This window comes from Aphis gossypii, chromosome 3 (assembly GCF_020184175.1).
Source record: "Aphis gossypii isolate Hap1 chromosome 3, ASM2018417v2, whole genome shotgun sequence".
NCBI lineage: Eukaryota > Metazoa > Arthropoda > Insecta > Hemiptera > Aphididae > Aphis > Aphis gossypii.
The window spans coordinates 12,820,053-12,839,736 of NC_065532.1; the positions used below are offsets into that span (position 1 = coordinate 12,820,053).

General features: G+C 27.4%; 1 protein-coding gene and 1 long non-coding RNA gene across 3 annotated transcripts; both read left to right on the top strand.

Annotated features, from left to right (window-relative positions):
• The first annotated feature begins 1,635 nt into the window (after nt 1–1,635).
• LOC114123179 (uncharacterized) lies at nt 1,636–4,413 on the top strand. The gene is made up of 2 exons (XR_003592331.2): nt 1,636–2,580; nt 3,524–4,413. It is a non-coding gene; the product is annotated as an uncharacterized LOC114123179 (long non-coding RNA).
• Nucleotides 4,414–14,793: 10,380 nt separating this feature from the next.
• Nucleotides 14,794–19,333, top strand: LOC114123167 (centromere/kinetochore protein zw10 homolog). Of its 2 annotated transcripts, none has more exons than XM_027986058.2 (10): nt 14,794–14,974; nt 15,132–15,334; nt 15,533–16,337; nt 16,407–16,552; nt 16,637–16,722; nt 17,148–17,323; nt 17,410–17,586; nt 17,746–17,883; nt 17,956–18,098; nt 18,156–19,333. In XM_027986058.2, the coding sequence occupies exons 1-10, from the start codon at nt 14,941–14,943 to the stop codon at nt 18,384–18,386; spliced, it is 2,139 nt and encodes a 712-aa protein (XP_027841859.1). In that variant the 5' UTR covers nt 14,794–14,940; the 3' UTR covers nt 18,387–19,333. The 2 variants fall into 2 exon arrangements, with proteins under 2 accessions (XP_027841859.1, XP_027841867.1); XM_027986066.2 differs by having other exon boundaries at nt 14,798–14,974; nt 17,956–18,089.
• The last annotated feature ends 351 nt before the right edge of the window (nt 19,334–19,684 follow it).

The window sequence follows — 19,684 nt, forward strand, 5'->3', positions numbered from 1 at the left end:
AGTGTACAGAGCCGCCGACGACTACGATGACGACGGAAGGGGTCAGTTGCAGTGTTCCGCGTTGACGTAGGTTAACGACTTTGCTGACGAACAGCTGACTCGATTATGTTACCCCCCCGACACCCGCCCGCCGTCCTAGACCCGACCAGAGAGTCCATTGCTAAGCCGCACAGCCGGCGTACACAGTGCGTGTGTTCCCGCGGTACCTATATAATAATAATAATAATAATAATAATAATAATAATAATAGTAGTAGTAGTAGTAGTGCATTATATAGTAATAGTATACAGGTATATATTACATTATATACAGGGTGTGTCGATGTAATAATTATGTATACTGATCGTCGTATACCTATATGGTCATCGAGTGTAGGCCATGCACAGTATATGCTATTGCTATAACAGCCGTTCGTATGGTATTACACTGATTTTGTGTTCGATGCCGAAATATTTATGTTTCCTTATGATTATGTAATTTTTAATAATGTGTGAGAGCCGTCGATGAAAATATCGTTCGTCGCCGACAAAACATGCGATCGCCGCCGATCGGGATAATATTATTATATATACGAGCACACACATAGTATGGGTAGGTTATACATCGTATTATACATACGTATTATGTACGTACGCAAATCGAAATGACTACGAAAAATAATTGCCAATATACTATAAAACGACGACGATCATACGTCGATATAAGCCGCCGCCGACAATGGCCACCGCACCTAGTCTGCAAGTTGTGAAGTCGAATATACGATTAAAAAAAAAAAAAAAAAAAAACATTATAATAATCATCGTCATATTATTATAAACTGTAAAATGTTATCACGCCGTGTTGTCTTTTTTGAATCGTCGCAAATGTTATTTTAAATACTTTAAAAAGTTTATACCGCGCGATATTGATAAATTCGAACCGCGGTATATCGCGATTACAACCACACTGAAAACGTGGTTATAAAATTATTTATATTATACATTAAAATATAAGTAAACATGACGTGTTGAATTCGTTCGAGTTGTTATATAAAATAGTTAATAAGAAATTAATAACACTCGACGAGTCGTACAGGCACAGCAGTAACTCGGTCTTAAAAAGCCAACGATATTTGATACCAAAACTATTTGTTTTTTTTCCCGAACTACAAACATTGGATTTCGAAATTTGCATACAATGAAATAAGAACGCAAATTCGGTATTACGATATTTTGTATAGTATAGCGTATCGTATAAAAATTCGTAGTCGTAAAACGCAGAAAATACGATTCGGGGGACGGACGGGGCAGATTTCGAACGGCGGTTTAGCGTCGTGTTTTTAATGAATTCGTTTTGAAAAAACGATAAAAAAAAAAAAATGTTCATTTTTGTCGTACGATTACGTAATATTTTATTAATTATTATTATTATTATTATTATAATACGACGAGTCGCTGCTGTTATGACCATATTTACACGTGGAACACCCTGTATACGCTGGCGGGCGGGCGGTCGTTCGGTCGGGCGGTCCGTCAGTATAGGTCTGACGGTCGGGGGGAGGGAAATCTGGTCATTGCGCATGCGCGCCGGTAAAAAGCCCTGTGGGAGCGCCGCCGCCGCCGCCGCGCGCGCGCGCGCACGAGTGTGTACGTGTGTGTGTGTGTGAGTGTGTGTGCGTTTGTGCGTGCGCACTCCCGTGTGTGTGTGTGTGTGTGTCGGTCGACAGATACACCTTCTTTTAAAATCGCGGCAGACGCATCGACGAAAAGCACACACACGGCGGCGGCTCGAGTCATCGGTCGTGTTCGGTTTTTCATCTCTCTCTCGACGTCTTCTCCTTTTTTAGTTCCTTGACCGGCCGCGATTCTAGTGTCGTCCCTGCAGCAAATATTATTATTATAATAAATATCGACACACATATATATATATATATATATACACCACTTGAACGTATTATCATTTATTACACTATCATCTTCCGTCGTCGTCGGTGCAGCAGTCCGCGCTCTCGTGTGTGTGTGTGTGTGTGTATTTTTTCCCGGGCTTTTAAACCGGGCCATTATAAATACGGGGTGCACGCGCTCAACAGCATTCAGTATCCGACCGGCTTTTCATCCGACGACACTTCAGCGGCTCTTTGCTTTTTTCTACTATCCGTGTATACCGCGACCGTGTTCTGCCAGCAGCTCGCGCACATACTACGATATTACCGAAAGATATCGCCGTCGCCGAAGTGTTTCGATTAAATTGAATTTTTTTTTTTTTTGAAAATTTTCTCCGCCGCCGCAGCAACGATGGGTTTGGATCCGACTGGACTGTACTGAGTACGCTTGACGCCGTAGCTCTACACACACGACGACAATCTACCTGTATCCGTCGCAATCGCACCCAACGGTCTTGGGCATAACGCATTCGAAAAGGAACCGAGAATTTTTTTCAAAATTCAATCTCAACTTTCGTATTTCGGAACGCATCCACAGCAAAAAATTAACATTATGTGCGGAGGAGGACCAAAACTCGACCCAACTGGCCTCTACTAACCAGTGTAGATGCACTTCACAGCCAACAGCCACACACAATTCAACATTATGTTTAAATCAGGTAAGCTTTATTTATCATTATTATTATCATCATACCTCTGACGGTGTACACAATTATTTTTAATTATTGTTATTATACAAAGAACGAGCTCGTTGATCGTTAACGCGTTTCTCGTAATTTTTTTTTTTTCAAACTGATTTAAAATATTTTTAAACCGAATATTTTCTACACAGTACACATTCGTGCACGTAAACGTACAATTATTATTTGACATATTTTTTAATTTTTGAGTTTATTCAAAGTTTTTAAATTTAAATAAATAAATAAATAATGTAGTTAAATAGTAGGCAATAGTATATCATCAGAAACACGTTTCACATCGAGGATATCCCGAAGGTCGCGGGTCTGACCGCAGGTTCCTGGAGTAGGTTAATATTCTCGCACCGGAAAGCAGCAATCGTAAGGTTCTTTAACCTGGAAAATCGCAATTGCATGATAAAAAAAAAATAAAATCTCACGTTCCGTAATTTACTATGAACCGTGGGGACCTGAAAGGTGTGTTTTAGATGTATTCGCAGGAAGTCTGTGGGCCGACAAATAATCGGCCGGCGTAGGCGAGTCCACCAAAAAAAAAAAAATCTTCCATAATAAAAATATGTTTATCCTTTCGAGATGAATTGCAAAATGAATAGAAAATGAATAAGTATATAAATATTAGAAATTTGAATACCTTCTGATGATTATAAAAAAAAAATAATTCACGTTTCTACATTTAATCGTAATAATATTTAAAAATACGAAATAATACGAGATATTTATTATTAATAATTTCGTTATAAAACTTCAAGTACCAAAACAAAAATTAATAACGAGTATATAGTGAGATAATAATTTATTATGGTAATAAAATAGTTGTGTACACGGAACAAATCAAGTGGTTCACCTATATATAAGTATTTTGTTACAAAATAACTAATGAATATCTTTTTATTTATGCTTATAGGTTTACGAAAAAACACGAATTCCAAGATCATGGCCCTAAAAGTCAGCACCTTTTACCACGGCACAATTAGGCATCTGTACTGGCCTCAAACAACAGTTCGCTGGAATCAAGATTTTGTATGAAGACAATAAATTCTGTTCAATTTCCTCATATAAGACTCGAGGAGGACGATGAATGATGATATTCACAACAGAATATTATTATTATCATTATTATTTTTTGACTATTTAAAATCTCAAAATAGTTTTATTGTTAAATTTGTCTGTTTTTAAGATTTTCGTTTCCTCCTCGCTTTTTTTTTATTATTATCATCTGGGTTCACATTAGTTTCATTGGGAATATGGACATCTGTATTAGTTAGCTGATCATAGTCCCCGTGGAATAGGGTTTGTGTATTTATTTATTTATTTTTATTATTATTATGAATACGTTCCAAGCTTGAAAAATATTTTTAAATCTTTCTTAAATCACATTGGATTTTAATTAAAATAATGTTGCTTATTGTTAATTATTTAAACATTAACAATATATTAATTTCAGTCTTATGTTATTTATGAACGATAAATATTATTATTTTTATTATTATACTATCATTATTATTTTTTTTTTTTTATATATAATGGAATTGAACTTATATTGTATTCATCAAAATGATTAACAACAAACATTAGAACACTATGAAACAAAAAAAAAAAAAAATCACGTGTATTAATACGTAGGCTTAAAAGACTGACTTAACTCTGGACTTCTATAAAATAAAGTTTTTGTTTCCAATTCTAATAATGTATAGTCTCAGGAACTATGTTTTTTCTATTTTTATAATATTAATCTTCTCCGTATTTATTTATTTTTGTACATAAAAACATGAAATAAAAGTGTTTTAAAGATTATTTTATGTATAACTGTTATTCTTTATACGAGTATTAAGACTCATCGTATACCTTGATCGATATAATATCGATACATTAGCAGATGATTGTTGTGTTGCGTTTCGCGAACGCCTTGTTAAATCTCCAGCATGCTCGTCAAAAACATAATGTTATAGTAAGAAAAAACATTGGTTTTGTAGTTTGTTGTAGCCGTAATAGTTAAGTTTAACACTAAGCGTTTTTATAATTGAGTTCAATTATTTGCAATGAGACTGGACGTATCTCAATATCAGTAAGTATAAGGTAAAAATCCATATATTAATATTGGCAGTTTTTCATATTATTTTTAGGTTATCACTTATCAATTATACTATAGTACTATACGAAATAAACTTGGTTGGTAAATACTAAAATATGTAATCAAGTACTGAAATAACATATTACAATTAATTGTTATTTAATCTATTCATAATTTACGTCAACTGAACAGAATAAAATATAACAAATATATTAAAATATTATTATATTTTTATACATATCACGGACAGAATATTGTATATACAGGATAATATGTCGTGTTTAATACAATTTCCATTATTCTTTGCAGATTTTAAGTATAACTAATTTATTATAGGACATAATATATTAATTATTATTATAATATAATTATATAATATGTAAGGTTTAAATTTGTAATCATTACATTATTATACGTTATTGGTTTAATATAAACATTATTTATCCTAATCGAAGGAAAAATATATCATTTATGGTTATGCTTACTAAAAAATATTTTATACCTGTATGTAGTACATACATATCTATATAATATATTGTTATATCATACACTTTTTCATTTTAACCAATTTAAAATAATTTATAGTTTTCGTTAACTTTATATCGTTCTTATATCAGCTGATAGGTAGAAATGTAGAATAGTGTTTAACGTGCAACACGTCATATATTAATCTAATTTTGTTGAGAAATAAAGAGTAATTTTTTTTAACTTAATGTAAATTATTAGATTAGGTTTGCATTGTGTTATCAATATTCGTCTCTCGTATAAACGTATTTCATCCCCACAGCAGTACAACAGTATATGAACGAAACGACAAAAAAAAAATCTAAAAAATTTACTTTAAATTATTATAATTTCGTTGTCGAATTTAGACACACTAAAATACGCGTGTTATTTAATGTTTGCATATTTTATATTATAAGGATGTAAGTATACCTACTTATACTGTCGTTAACGAATAAAATTAATATAAACGATTATAATTATATACACGGTTCTTGTACACAAACGCCACGCACACTTAGAAAACGGTGCCGAGGGAAAGAGAAAGGGGAAGAAAGGTTAATTCGTCGTGATAAAATAATAAAAATACCTCTAGTTAGTTTCTATATAGAAGTAGGATATAGATCGACCGTGTTCGACATAGATAATTACCGAATATAAATTGTAGATATACAGTCTGTATAGGATAATATTATAAAATATACTAAGATTCCTGAAATTAGGAAGGAAAAATACTGCAGTTAATGGTATGTAGTATATACCTATTGTAGGAATATATTTGTAGGTGAAGGATCTTACCGTAGTATAGATATTTGTTTTCGTCAATATGAAAACGTTATTACGCCGGCGTACCTATACAATTAACTTTACATTTAAGGTTTTTGAATATAACGTCTAAACCAGTTTTTATTTTTAGATTGTGATTTGAAAGTTTAATTATTGTATATTATCTTAATGAATAATTATACATCGGAATAAAATATAGATACCAATGTCTATTTATTACTACCATGCTATAAATACTAGATTAAGGTGAACTTAATAGGTAATATAGTTTCCAGGATGCAATAGGTCGGGTGAAAAAAGGGGAGGAGATATTGATGGACAGTTGCCCTTTTATTTTACTTGCGGCAGAACGGTTAAAACTTTAATCACATCACACAAAAAATATATAGATGATAATTTCATATTTTTATAGGCCAAGATAACTGAAGATTGTACTTATAATAGCTTTAGGTATAATATACCTATATAGATACCTTAAATATTTTATATCATACTAAAAACGCGAACAAAAATTAAACAAAAATAAATACTTAGAATTAGAAAAATTAAAATAATTTAAAATGTATTTAAAAAAAGATAATAATATAAGTGCGTACTGTTCTACTATACAGTGGGTGTCGAGTGGGTCACAATGATGATTGTATTAAATTTTAATTCAATGATATATTATCATTGAATACGTGTAAAACAATTCTGAGTCAGTCTGTCAGCCTATATCACTAAGTATATATTTTCATGATATTATGTTTTTTTTATATTATTGCTATTAAAGTCGTTTATTTATTATTACAATATCACAGTAGGTTAATTTAATTGTTGAAGAAAAAACATTGGATTTAATAAATTCTATAGTATTATTGTTATTAACTTTTGAGTCCATAACACCTTACCGAAAAGCATTATGAATAATTTAAAATAAGCCAATAATTTAAATATGGGTAATTCCTTGAGGCTTAAAATAAATATACATATTTTGAAAATGTCATCATTGCATAAGGTAAATAATATAAGTACGTATAAATACGTTAAAGTTTTAAGTCTCCATAAATTAGTTAGTGCATTTGAATTATAACAAAATAATAAACATTGCAGTTATTTTTATTTAATATATAGGTACTCATTAAAGTTATATCTAGGGCTCGGATTTTAAAGCATCATATGTGCTTCTTTTTTTTATATGAGTTAGAAATCTTATGTTTATAGGTACATAAATTCTTTTCGCGTCATTCTGATTCCAAATAAACCAATTTATTTTTGCTATTTTTATGTAAATGCTTTTTTTGATTTTTTATTACTTTTTTCAATTATTCCAGCTGTAAATTTTTTATATGTTTATGATGGTGTTGTAATAAAAAAAATTAATAATTAATGTAAAAACCCAAGATTGCGGATATTATTGGATTATTATTGTTTTCATTATCGACTTGTTTATTAAATGTATTAAACGTATAGATTATCGATCTACATAATATAGCCTGCAGTACCTAAACGGACAGTATGCCTTTAACATCGATATCGACCATTTCAAAATTTAAGATTGTTGTATTTTGTGGGTTCAAAAGATAAATATTTTCATTAATTTTCTGAATACTTGAGAAAATAATTTAAAGAAAACGAAATTGTTCCTCAATCAGTTTTCAACAAAATCGATTTTCTTATTTATTTATTGCTGTTATTCAAAAATTATAATTTTCTATACATTGTACAATTTTCAAAATATTTTGACTCTTTTTAAACTATTTATACACAGAAATGTACTATTTTTTAATGTTTTCTTTTTAAAATTGTTGATAAAAAATATAAATAGCTTAGTCAAAAATCGTTAACATACAATGCAAAGTTTCTCATAAGTTGTTATTAATGTATTTAAAAAATCGTATCGTGCTTTTTAATATTTTCTCCGAAGCCATAACTCCGGAACTACTTATCGCATAGCATACAAACTTCACAGAAACCATCTACATATCAATTTTAATATGCCCTAAGCATTTTTTCGAAATCGGTTTGGTGGATCTTAAGTTATAAAATGTATTCAAAATGTACACTTCTTTTTATATACATATATAGATATATAATATGTCAAAAATAAGTTTAGCCTTCATTCCACAAATATTTTTTATAAGCGTTTTAAATTAAATTTTGATGAACCTACATCGAAATTGTATATCCACGCTTAATGATTTTCATTATACACGTGGTATTATACCACTGGTATATAGAATATACTATATAATATTTCAATTCTTTTTTAATTTATAGAAATTTGAAATTTTTTGTTATAATTCGAAAATATTATTTTTGTGGAGATTTAAAATATTGATACATCTATGTTTTATACTTATAAGTAGATATACAATGAATTTTTCAAAACGTTAAGATTAATTTTATGCTATATTGCCTATTTATATCATAAATTCATTAACTGTTCCACGGATCTATTGCAAGTAAGTCGGAACCGATTCAAATATCATTAATATTTGATATTAATTATAAATATAATATATACTATTATAATAATTTAATGAATACAGTGTTTCGGAAAAAAAATAATTACGTTTACCTCACATAATTATGTATCATAATAAAATTAACTAGTAATTACTGTAAGTAAAATAGACTGACAGACCATCTTATTAGCTCAGAATCGTTTTTCATTTGTAATGAATAATGATGTATAATTTAATAAAAATTTAACACATGCATTACAATGGCTTACTTAATGACGGACATAATCCTTTTCTGCTAGTATAATGAAAAAGTTATGATTCCCTTTTCCGCAAAAAACGAAAGAAATACAATTCCTGTTTCCGCCAAATATCATATGAGAACCACGACGTAAAAATGTAATAATTACATAGGTATGTACAAAAAAAAAACATAGGTAAATATAGTAAATACAATACAACACAATAGAAATTATAACAAGACCAAGATCAAATAATACAATTTATATGAATTTAAAAAATCACATTAATTATTTTAGAAACATTGTTTTAGTATTAACGATTTGTTGGTAATAACGTTTTGTTTAAAAACAAATCGCACCTTTTATCATTTTTGATGGAAAAGGGCTTTAATATTAATAATATACCGCAGCCCGAAGTAAAAAAAAAAAAAAATTAATTATGTATATATATTATATTTCAAAACAAACTTGCACTATCGCATGCTAATTTCATTTTATTGCTTTATAATAAAATCGATTATTATTGGTTTATATAATATTCATAAATAATATGTATGTACTAGTATACGAGTATATTTAATATATGTTCATTAAAATTATTATTGTATTTATGTAATCTGTATAGGATAGCCCAGATTTAGTAAAATTATTAAATACACCTAAAAATGTTCGATAATCACTATTTTGGTATTCACTGTCTCATGACGAACACACAGACCATATATTTTCAACTAATTATTAAACCATAAGGCTATTAACGAAGACGTGTAAAATTAAAACAAATATATGTACATGGTATATATATAATTATGTATCGCAAAAGATTTTTTTTTTAAATAATAATAAATAATACATTTAAATTAACGATCGGAGACGTGTCACAATTATTCGCCACGTACATCATCGTCACTGCAATTCGTCACATTAGATTTACAATATTATACTACCCATTACCATTACTATGAATTTTTGTTTTGCATTAACTGTTTTAATTTAATTATAATTAAATGTCTTTTGTACACCGATAAAAATATAATCCGAATGATAACTGCAGGTCAAAAATACATTTTTACAATAATTTTTAGTTTAGGTGTTATTAAAATATTAACACAAAATTAGATAAATCGTTGTATAAAATAAATAAATGCATATTACAATAAACTTATCAGTGATAAAAATTTCAAAAATTTTAAAAATTGACAAGATTTACGATTTAAATACTCAAATTATAAATTATACACAACGTAATAAATACTTTAATTGTATTTCATGAAATATAAAAAAATGAGATAAATATTCGTCAAATCATAAAAATTTATTATTAAAAACTATTTAATAATAAAAATTGTACATAATATTGTGCCCACTATTGTATACATGACATATGTATATTGTATATACTATATATATATTATATACCTATACATAATGTACATGTATATATACAGGATGAGTCTTTTAAAAATAAACACTTATTTCCTCGAAAAGTCTTAAATTTTTTGAAATATATGTTTTTTAGATAATTTAAAACCATTGCAGTACAATTTTTTTACTATTTTTTATGGTTATTATTTACTTATGTCTTATATCACTGCTATTTTTGAATGACTAGATACATTTGTAATTACACATTATGAAGCAGAATATTTTTTAGAAAATTTTCACACATACAAATTATGTATATATTATATATATATATATAATTATACATATTATGTCTGAATAATTGTTCATGATAAGTAATTTATGTTTAAAGTTTGGAAAAGTGGTATAAGATGGGTATGCATCCATGCCCATGGGCGAACGGAATAGAAGTTGTCACTAAATGTTATTGCACTAATTCGCTTATGTAAACTTTAAATATACTTATAAAAGTCATAATTGTATAATTATTCGTTTAAATTTCAATCATCATACCTACAGTATTGAAGTTCTCAAAAAAATGAAATTAAAAATATATACTGTCGTTCAACAAAATAAAACCTTAAACAACGATAATAATAGAAAAAAATCAGTTAACATTATTCCAGAGTTTATAACTTCAAAAAAATCATCCTGTATCATACAGTAGGTACAGAATTAAGTATTATGTGTGATGAATGTTAGATATGACCTTGCTGAGAGAATTTCATGATCAGTATATTATTATAACATTATATATACGCATAATACTTATACTTATTATACATAGGTACTATATACTATAGTATTATATAGTAGTATGATGTAATTTAAAAGTGTATATGGACAGGATGTCAGGATATACTTTATATTATTGTATATTTATATAATATATACTGGGATGTTGGACACTCGTCTCGCTTCACTCACCTCGACCGAAGCCAATATTTTATTATTAAACATTTTAAAGCAATGCGATAAATCACGGCATTCGAAAAACGATTTTCTGAGCAGCGCCCGATTTAGTACGCAGGTGTTTATAGAACGTTTAAAAAAATTTTAAGTGCTCATAAAAATAATTTACGAGTAAAGCTATTTATAAGTTATAATTTACTGATTGAATATAAACTAATATACGCAAGTACATTGTTATTAAAATTGTAGGAGACCAGTATTCAAAATTGCTCAAACTATAGTACATCTGTATCTGATAAAATAATGAAATACGTATACGAACATTGAGTTATAAAATTAAATGTAAAACACTAATTTCTTCGTGAAATTCATAAATATCCAATGGCTATATTTGAAATTTTGTAAATGGACAGAGGAGAAAAATATAATTTTGTACTTTGAATGATGTTTTACGTTTTTTAAACTAAAAAACCATTTTTTTATTTTTTTAATTTAAGCTTTTTAAAAAATTGGTGTAGGTTTTTCATTATAAAATATATTAATCTGAACTTTGCTTAAAATAATTTTTTAAAATGAAATGATTTATTGTTTTTTTTTTTTTTTAATGTATAATGATTTACGTTATTTTCAAATCCAAAATCGCAGCGCAAACACAATACACCCACTAGTGGCCCACCCAACTATATAATATATTATTATATCAACTGATAGCATTTTAGCTGTTAGATAGGTAGGTTTAAATTAATGTAAAACCAAAGCGGATGGTACGAATGAGTTTCAGTGAAATATAATTATTAATTTATAAGCTTATAAAGTTATAACAATAAAAAATAAAATAGGTTTTTTATCTGCTATAAACCCTCGTCATGAACGTTTTAAAGTCATTAAAAGTGTGTATAGTAACTAGCAAGTACAAATAATCATGCACGTACTAAGTTCAATTAGTTTTACAAATAAACTATAGTGAACAAATAAAATTGTATAGACTATATGATGTAGCTCTTGAATACATTTATGTATTCAAATTTATTTATGTTTATTTATTCATTTATGTATTAAAATATTTCAACAAGTGGTTTATAGAACAAAAGTTCATAGGAATAAATATTTTTTCGGAACAAAATACACTTATTTATAAATATATACTAACAAATAACAACAAATAATTTTAATTTAGACAAATTTAGATAACAAGTAACATAAGAGACCTATTTTCTAAATAAGTAACTAAAAGCGGTTCAATATCAAAAAAGTGACTTATCTCTAGCACTGCCCATGTAAAATACTATAGTCTTATAATATATAAATAGACAATCACCTACAATAATCCCTTCTGTTATACTTATTATTATTTTCTTTTAGGTTTTTCCTACAGTGGTATCTATGCCTAGGCATTTTCAATGTAAGGGAGATGATAATTTTATATGTCATCATAGATTTAACCGAATTTCGAGAACCGTTTACATTTAATAGAAGTTGAAGTCAATGTACTTTATAATCACCGGCGACCGGCTAAGATATATATATAAATAATTGAAAGTACCAATGTCATATTTAATATAACTACTTATAACTAGGGCTCGGATTTTAAAGCATAATATGCTTCTTTTTTTATACATGATTTAGAAATCTAATTTTTATACACAAATTCGTTCACCCCATTCTGTTTTCAAATAAACCAATTTATTTTTGCTTTTTCTTATGTATAGGTAAATGTTTTTTTTCAATTATTCCAGCTGTGAATTTCTTATATATTTATTATTATTATGCTATTGTTATAAAAAAAAAATAATTAATAAAAAATGTAAAAACCCAGAATGCAGGTATTAGATTATTATTGTTTTCGTTATCGGCTTGTTTATTAATTGTATTAAATGTATAGATTACCGATCTACGTATATTATAGCCTGCAGTAGTACAGTACATATACGGTCAGTATGTCTATGACATCGACTTTGACCATTTCAAAATTTAAGATTTAGGGTTGTAATTTGAAAGACACCTCTTGTATGAAGTATGCACCGATCACTTCAGTGGATATAAACAGTTCGTTTTCCTATGTTAAATACTTAAATGTTAAATATTCTGTTGAACAATACGTAGAGTCAGTTTCACTACTAAAAATCTTTTTTTTTTTTTTTTAATTTTTATTTGAAATAAACAATCTGTACAATTTGCACAATAAGCTTATATGATAATAGTACATGATACGTGACAGGCGTGATTTAAGCAGCCACCCATTAGTGACTCTTGACTAATTGATTAATTGTTTTAATTAATTTTTATACAATTACATAATTTATATATATTTTTTTTTTTTTTGACAGACGTTAGACATTAAAGTTTTGTAATAAGTCGCGACACCACTTCCTTTTTAGTCTGCGGTTAGGATTTCCAGGTAATGTAAGGATAGAAACTAAAAATCTAGTGAAATACATGTTAGTTAATTCTTTTAGCTTCTGAACAAAGATATGAATGTATTGATTTTACAATGATGTGTGTTTTTTTTTGTTTTATTTCTGTCAAAATACTTGAAAATTTAATACAAAGTTCCTCATAAATTATTTTTATAGTGATTAAAATATTATAAGAATACATAGCCACAATTTTTTATTATTAGCATTTGAAGTTTAAATATTGACAAAAATTCGTCAAAATCATGAATATTTGCAAATTATTTTGTAGGTATAATTCATTATTCATAAAATTTTTTTATTAGTAGCTAAGAGTTGAACATTTAATACAAGATTTTCCATAAGTTTAGTTTACATAATAATTATAAAAGAACTTAAATTTTGGTGTATTCAAGCCATTAAAACATAAACCACCTTGTTCACCAACCATTGGAAATTATATCCTAGGCTGACAAATCATCTTCGTTCAGAATCGTTTTTCGAATACAATGATACCTATCACTGGATTCAAATTTAAATAATTTAACACTCCTATAATATATAATAGTGATTCACACGGGCACACGGCATCTAATGTACAGCAGAGTGATGCCCACTTACCCACTTTTTATTTCTCTTTTTTTAATTTAAATTAATACTTTAAATTTTTTAATTCATTTTTAATAATTAATGTTTTTTTTTTTTTTTTAATAAATATGCTTCTTTTTTGCTTTTTTAAAAAAATCGTGTGAATTTTTAGTTGCTCATTATGCTTTTGAATCCGAACCCTATTTATAACTATATAAATATATAATATTACGCATTTTAATATCATAGTAATTCCGTCAGCAGCTGTGTACATAAACATTGAGGTACGATTTCCTTGCAGGGAAATGTTGACAATAGATGTGGAGTCAAGACGCTTCGGGAAAACGTATTGATACGGTCTAAAGAAATTGCTGAACTATAAAGTGATTACTCACAAGTCTACAGATAATATGTAAGTACCAGTAGTGACACATTGTAATTTTAGAAGGTTTTTATAGATACGTGTTCTGTACAAAAGTATATTATATACATCATACATGCAGTATAGTGTACAGAACATATTATTATAGTAAGGCAAGGCTTACAATATTATATAGGTACTTACTCGAAAAATATCTGTCTTTCTCTCTTCTCCATACCGGCACACTTCCTTCTATTTGGTTAATTTAGCAATGGCCTATCCATTTTTTATTATCTATGTGTAATTTAAAGTTTAAGCCATATCTTGGCGGTAGCATTTTGATACTTTCAAGTAACCATCTGTATTTGTGGTTCTATTACTGATCTTGTGGGTGAAACCATGACTGATAACAGTTATCTAAGACTATTCAGACAATGTTATTGTATTTTTAAAACGCCGCGAAATACGTTGACGTTATCAAGACACGCGTATGTGTTAGTGTATGATTGCAGTATATTGTATGTTGTGTGTTTCAGTATTCGACTCAAGATTCAACTGACGATATAAATTGACATTTTTCATGTTTTTATAAACATCAGCGGGGAAAATCCTAAATATGAGCTTTCTGGCTGCCGTGTTGGCCTCCGCAGGTACGTCGTGTGAGGTTTTTTTAGGTTTCATATTTTTGTACACACAAAATCGTTTTAAAAATTTCTTTCGTTTTTTGTTTTATTTTTTTTTTTTATATTAATCATTGCCATCGTTGTGTTTGTTTTCATTTTTCGTTGTTGCTACTGAATACTAAAGGCGAGGTAGAAATGACGGACTTGGACAAAAATGTATCGGAACTTAAACACAAAATCACAAACCTTGAATACGACATCAAAGAAGCGATGGAACAGCGTTACATGAAGTTTGCAGTGGTATCTAGGGACGCTGCATCGTTATTAGATACAGCACAGTCATATTCGAATCAAATTAACAACTTAATATCTCGCATCGACAATCAGGTCAACTAGAAAAATACTTATTATTTTGCTTTCTATATCTACTTTATCTAGCTTTGGCCATGGACTTTTGGTATATATCAGGCTTAATCACTTTGGTACTTGTAAAGTGTTCTCTCTATTTTTGTCAATTTTTATGTTAAATAATTTTTCCATACTAATGTATAAAAAATAACAAAATATTTTTTAAAAATTTTCTAGACTAAGCGAGAAGTCGTTGATGCAATGTCTGATTTGAAAATGTTCAAATCTACTTTGGAAGAAAATAAAAACAGCTTGATTATTATAGAACAAGTCTTGGAAGCAAGCATGAATCTAACAAGTGACAGTCAAACTAAACTGTCATTAGCTGATAGGATAAAAAATTTGCAAACTGCTCAAGACATTTTATTAAACAATGAACATTTAACGAAATTAGACGTGTACAAACCGTTAATGCGAGAGCACCAAAGACTAACAGATGTCTTACACTCAAATTGTATAGCAGCCTGGAGAAAAAAAATAGAATGGTCGGAGAATGATTCGGATAGCCAAGACTCTTGGAGGGTGATTTTAAAAATATCTGGTAGTCAGGAGGATATTTGTGATACTATATTAGCATTGCAACATTTTGACAGTCTTAATATTGAAGTCAAACAATTTGCAGATAAGCTAATAAATTTAATTGTAAAACCAATTATTATTCAAAACTTACAAGTTGATGTGGTAAAATTTGTGAATGTCTCAACTATGACTCTTAAAGTTTCCAATAATGAAGATGAATTTCTGTCAGCAATAATAAAGAAACTCAAGAATGTATTTGAATTTTTAAGTTCCACTCTTCCTGCAGACATTAATGAAATACAAATTATGTCTTATTTAGGATCCTATGCAAGTCAGCAATTTTGTAAACATTTTAAAGACATAGTAATATTTAATGCCATACCAGTGAAATATCACAATCTTAATAATTTTAGAGAAGATCTGAATGAAGTTCTTGAATTCAACAAATATTTAAGTGAATTAGGTAATAATATAATATATATTATTTTATATCATTAAATAAAAATACCATTATATAATGTTAATTTTTCAGGATTTTTTGAAGAATCAAATGATGAATTGATAAAATATGTTGAAAATATTGATAATTTATTTTTCACAAAAATTAGTCAATTATACTATGATAGAGCAAGAACTATCATAAAGAAAGATTTACACGATTTAGTTGAAGTGAACAATGTAAGATTTTCTTTTAATATAACCTATGTGGAATAAAGTAAATTAATAATTATAAATGGAATATTTAAATTTTTTATCTTGTAGGAAAACAGATGGTCTCCCGATGAAGACGTTGTAGATGATAACGGGTTTTGTCAAAAAATTTTTGCTTATCCACAAAGCAAAGTGAGGTAAATTATTTTAACTATTTGATACTAACTACTATATAATCTTTATGCTGACTACTATTTAGTGTCTATTTAGTATCTAATACTATCTTGTTAAACTTATATTTATTAAAAATAGTTATATTACTATCAGTGGCGTAGCTAGACAATTTTTCTTGGGTATGCCCGATATTTTGATGGAATAAGGATTATCAATGAATATTTTTATTAAATAAAAACGTTCATTATTGAAGAAAAGTGTGTATGCCCGGGCCTACCAGGCCTACCTGTTGGCTATGCCACTGGTTGCTATTGTATTTTATTGAGTTTCAATTATTTGTTATTAATTTTTATTTATTTTCTTAAGTTTTAATTTAGCACATTTGAGATTATTATATAATATATTATTATGAATTTAATTTTATCATATAAATAATTGTTTTTTTCAGTAAATCATTATTGGAATTTCTTGATCTTATTGATACCGTAGCCTCAGAAATGTCTAGCATACCAGAAAATAGTACTTGGAGATATCATGATATTTTAAACAATATAACAATTATGTATTGTGATGTAATACCGCTTCAGCATTGCAAAGTGCTAGAATTTCATCCCCAGCAATCTGGTATGTCTATTTTTTTTTATTAATTATTATACAATTCAATGATAATTTAATTTTGTATTTTTTTTATTTTATATGTATACTTACAGCTGTTCTTTACAATAACATTATGTATTTCACTCGGAAATTAGCTGAATTAAGTCCAACCTATAAAAACTTACTTATTGTGCATTTACTTGAAAAATTAAAAAATTTAGCTAGTGAAATACTCCATTCTCAATGTAAACAGCAAATTACACAAATTGAAAAAATTGTTAATCAATCTGGTAAGAATTATCATTAAAAAATATTATATTATATTTTGGGTTGTTGTTTAATTATCATTGTTCCATAATCACATTCTTTTATATATTTTTGTAATTTATAATAATGTATAATATATATATGTGAGTTAAGCTAATACATCATTATTTTTTTTTTTTTAGACATAATTTCGATGGCTGTAAACTCAAATTTAGGCTATTCTGTTGAAAAAAGTATGTCACAATGTTATGATCTTTTATCAATTTTAAGTGGTTTGTGGAGAGATATTTTACCATCAACTGTATATTGTAAATTTATAGGTAAATACATAAAATTATATTTAACTGGACTAAAATAAATTAGAACTCTTAATAACTTAATATAACTTTTAGGTTATTCGTGTAACGGTTTATTTGAGTGTCTTGTTAATAAGCTATTCACATTAGAAGATATATCTGCTACCTCAGCTGAACAATACTCATCTATTTTCAACAAAATCGTCAAAGATATTCCAACCTTATTTCCGGTATTTCAAGTAGTTCTTTCAAGTATAATAATATATAATTATATTATATATATTGTATGATTTTAGGAACCCAAAGAAGTTCATAGATACGTTCCTAAATGGTGGCAGTTAAATGAATTAGTATATATATTGAGTTCCAGCATGAAAGATATTGAGAACCGTTGGGCAGATGGAAAAGGTCCATTAGCTAATGAATTAAAAGTTGATCAAATAAAATGTTTACTGAAAGCTCTATTTCAAAATACTGATAGAAGAGCAGCTTTACTTAAACACATTTTAGCTACTGCACAATCATAGTGAACTAAAAATAATGATATTTATGGGTCTTTGCCAATTTTATTTGAATATAATAGAATTATGAAAAAAAATTTTATTAAATGTTACATTTATAACTTTAAACTTAAAGCTATTGTTGTAGAAATTAATTTTTTTTTTAAATATTCGAATTATTTATTCTTATACATTGTACATAACTTAATAAAACAAAGCAAAATTTTATTCTTATAAATTTGAAATGTATTATCAATTATAATTCATAATAATATAATTATTATTCTATAATTTAAAAACCTGGGCTCTGAATGTTCTGATTAACAACAAAAATATCATTCAATGTTATTAAGAATAACTATTATAATATAGTATTCTATAAATGAATAAGTTTTTCCTTGTTGTAAACATTTCAGAAAAAATAAAATGTATTTTATGATGACCAACTTAACTTACTGTACAGGTTTAAAATATTTGTGATTTTTTTTTTTTTTGTAATTAAATATACTAATAATATATTAAATATTTTAAATATTTATACACTAAGATAATAATTTATTTGTATTTATCATTACATAATTTACATCTTTTGCATTTAAAAATCATTTAAACTGAAGAACAAAAACGTGTATAAAATTATTACTACAAACATACATTGCAAATCAAAATCCATGAATTAATTTCCATATTTTTCTAAAAAGATAAGTATGTTTTATGTCAATGATTATTTTATGCTTATAATAATTAATTGTTTAAAAGATGTTATGAATGAGCAGCATTGAGTTCTATGGATTTCTTGCTTTCATTTGATTTGGTAGATGACCAAATAGTGAATCCACTAATAGATGGAATTAAAAAACCAGTGGTAGATGAAAAATATTCAAAAGAAATATTTGTATCTATATCATTTTTACATTATAAATGTTTGTGGTGAATATATAAATACATACATATTGGATTTATACAAAAATATACATGATTTATTTTTATACCTATAAATGCATCACAATAATCTGACATATTTAAATGTAATTTTAATATAAAATTATCATATTCTCATGACATTATGTAACCTTCTTTGTTTACAATCATTTTTATATTAAATTTTATAATTAAAAAACCATGGGAGTCTGGTGTCTTTATCATTAATGTAGTTGGTTCTATAGAGCCCTTACATCAAATAGTACAAGAAAAATGTTTATTTAAGTTAAAATATTATCATTAAGAAAATATTCTATATATGTATACTACTTTTATATGGACACTTCGGATAATATTTTAGTACTTTACAGGTAACTATAATTTATTTTTTCATTCGTTTTTAA

Excerpts from the sequence above, each read along its gene's own strand:
- LOC114123167 (XM_027986058.2), top strand. The coding sequence starts at position 14,941 with ATGAGCTTTCTGGCTGCCGTGTTGGCCTCCGCAG. Across the intron at positions 16,553-16,636 it reads ATTTAGTTGAAGTGAACAAT|GAAAACAGATGGTCTCCCGA; the intron begins GTAAGATTTTCT and ends TTTATCTTGTAG. Across the intron at positions 17,587-17,745 it reads AAAAATTGTTAATCAATCTG|ACATAATTTCGATGGCTGTA; the intron begins GTAAGAATTATC and ends TTTTTTTTTTAG.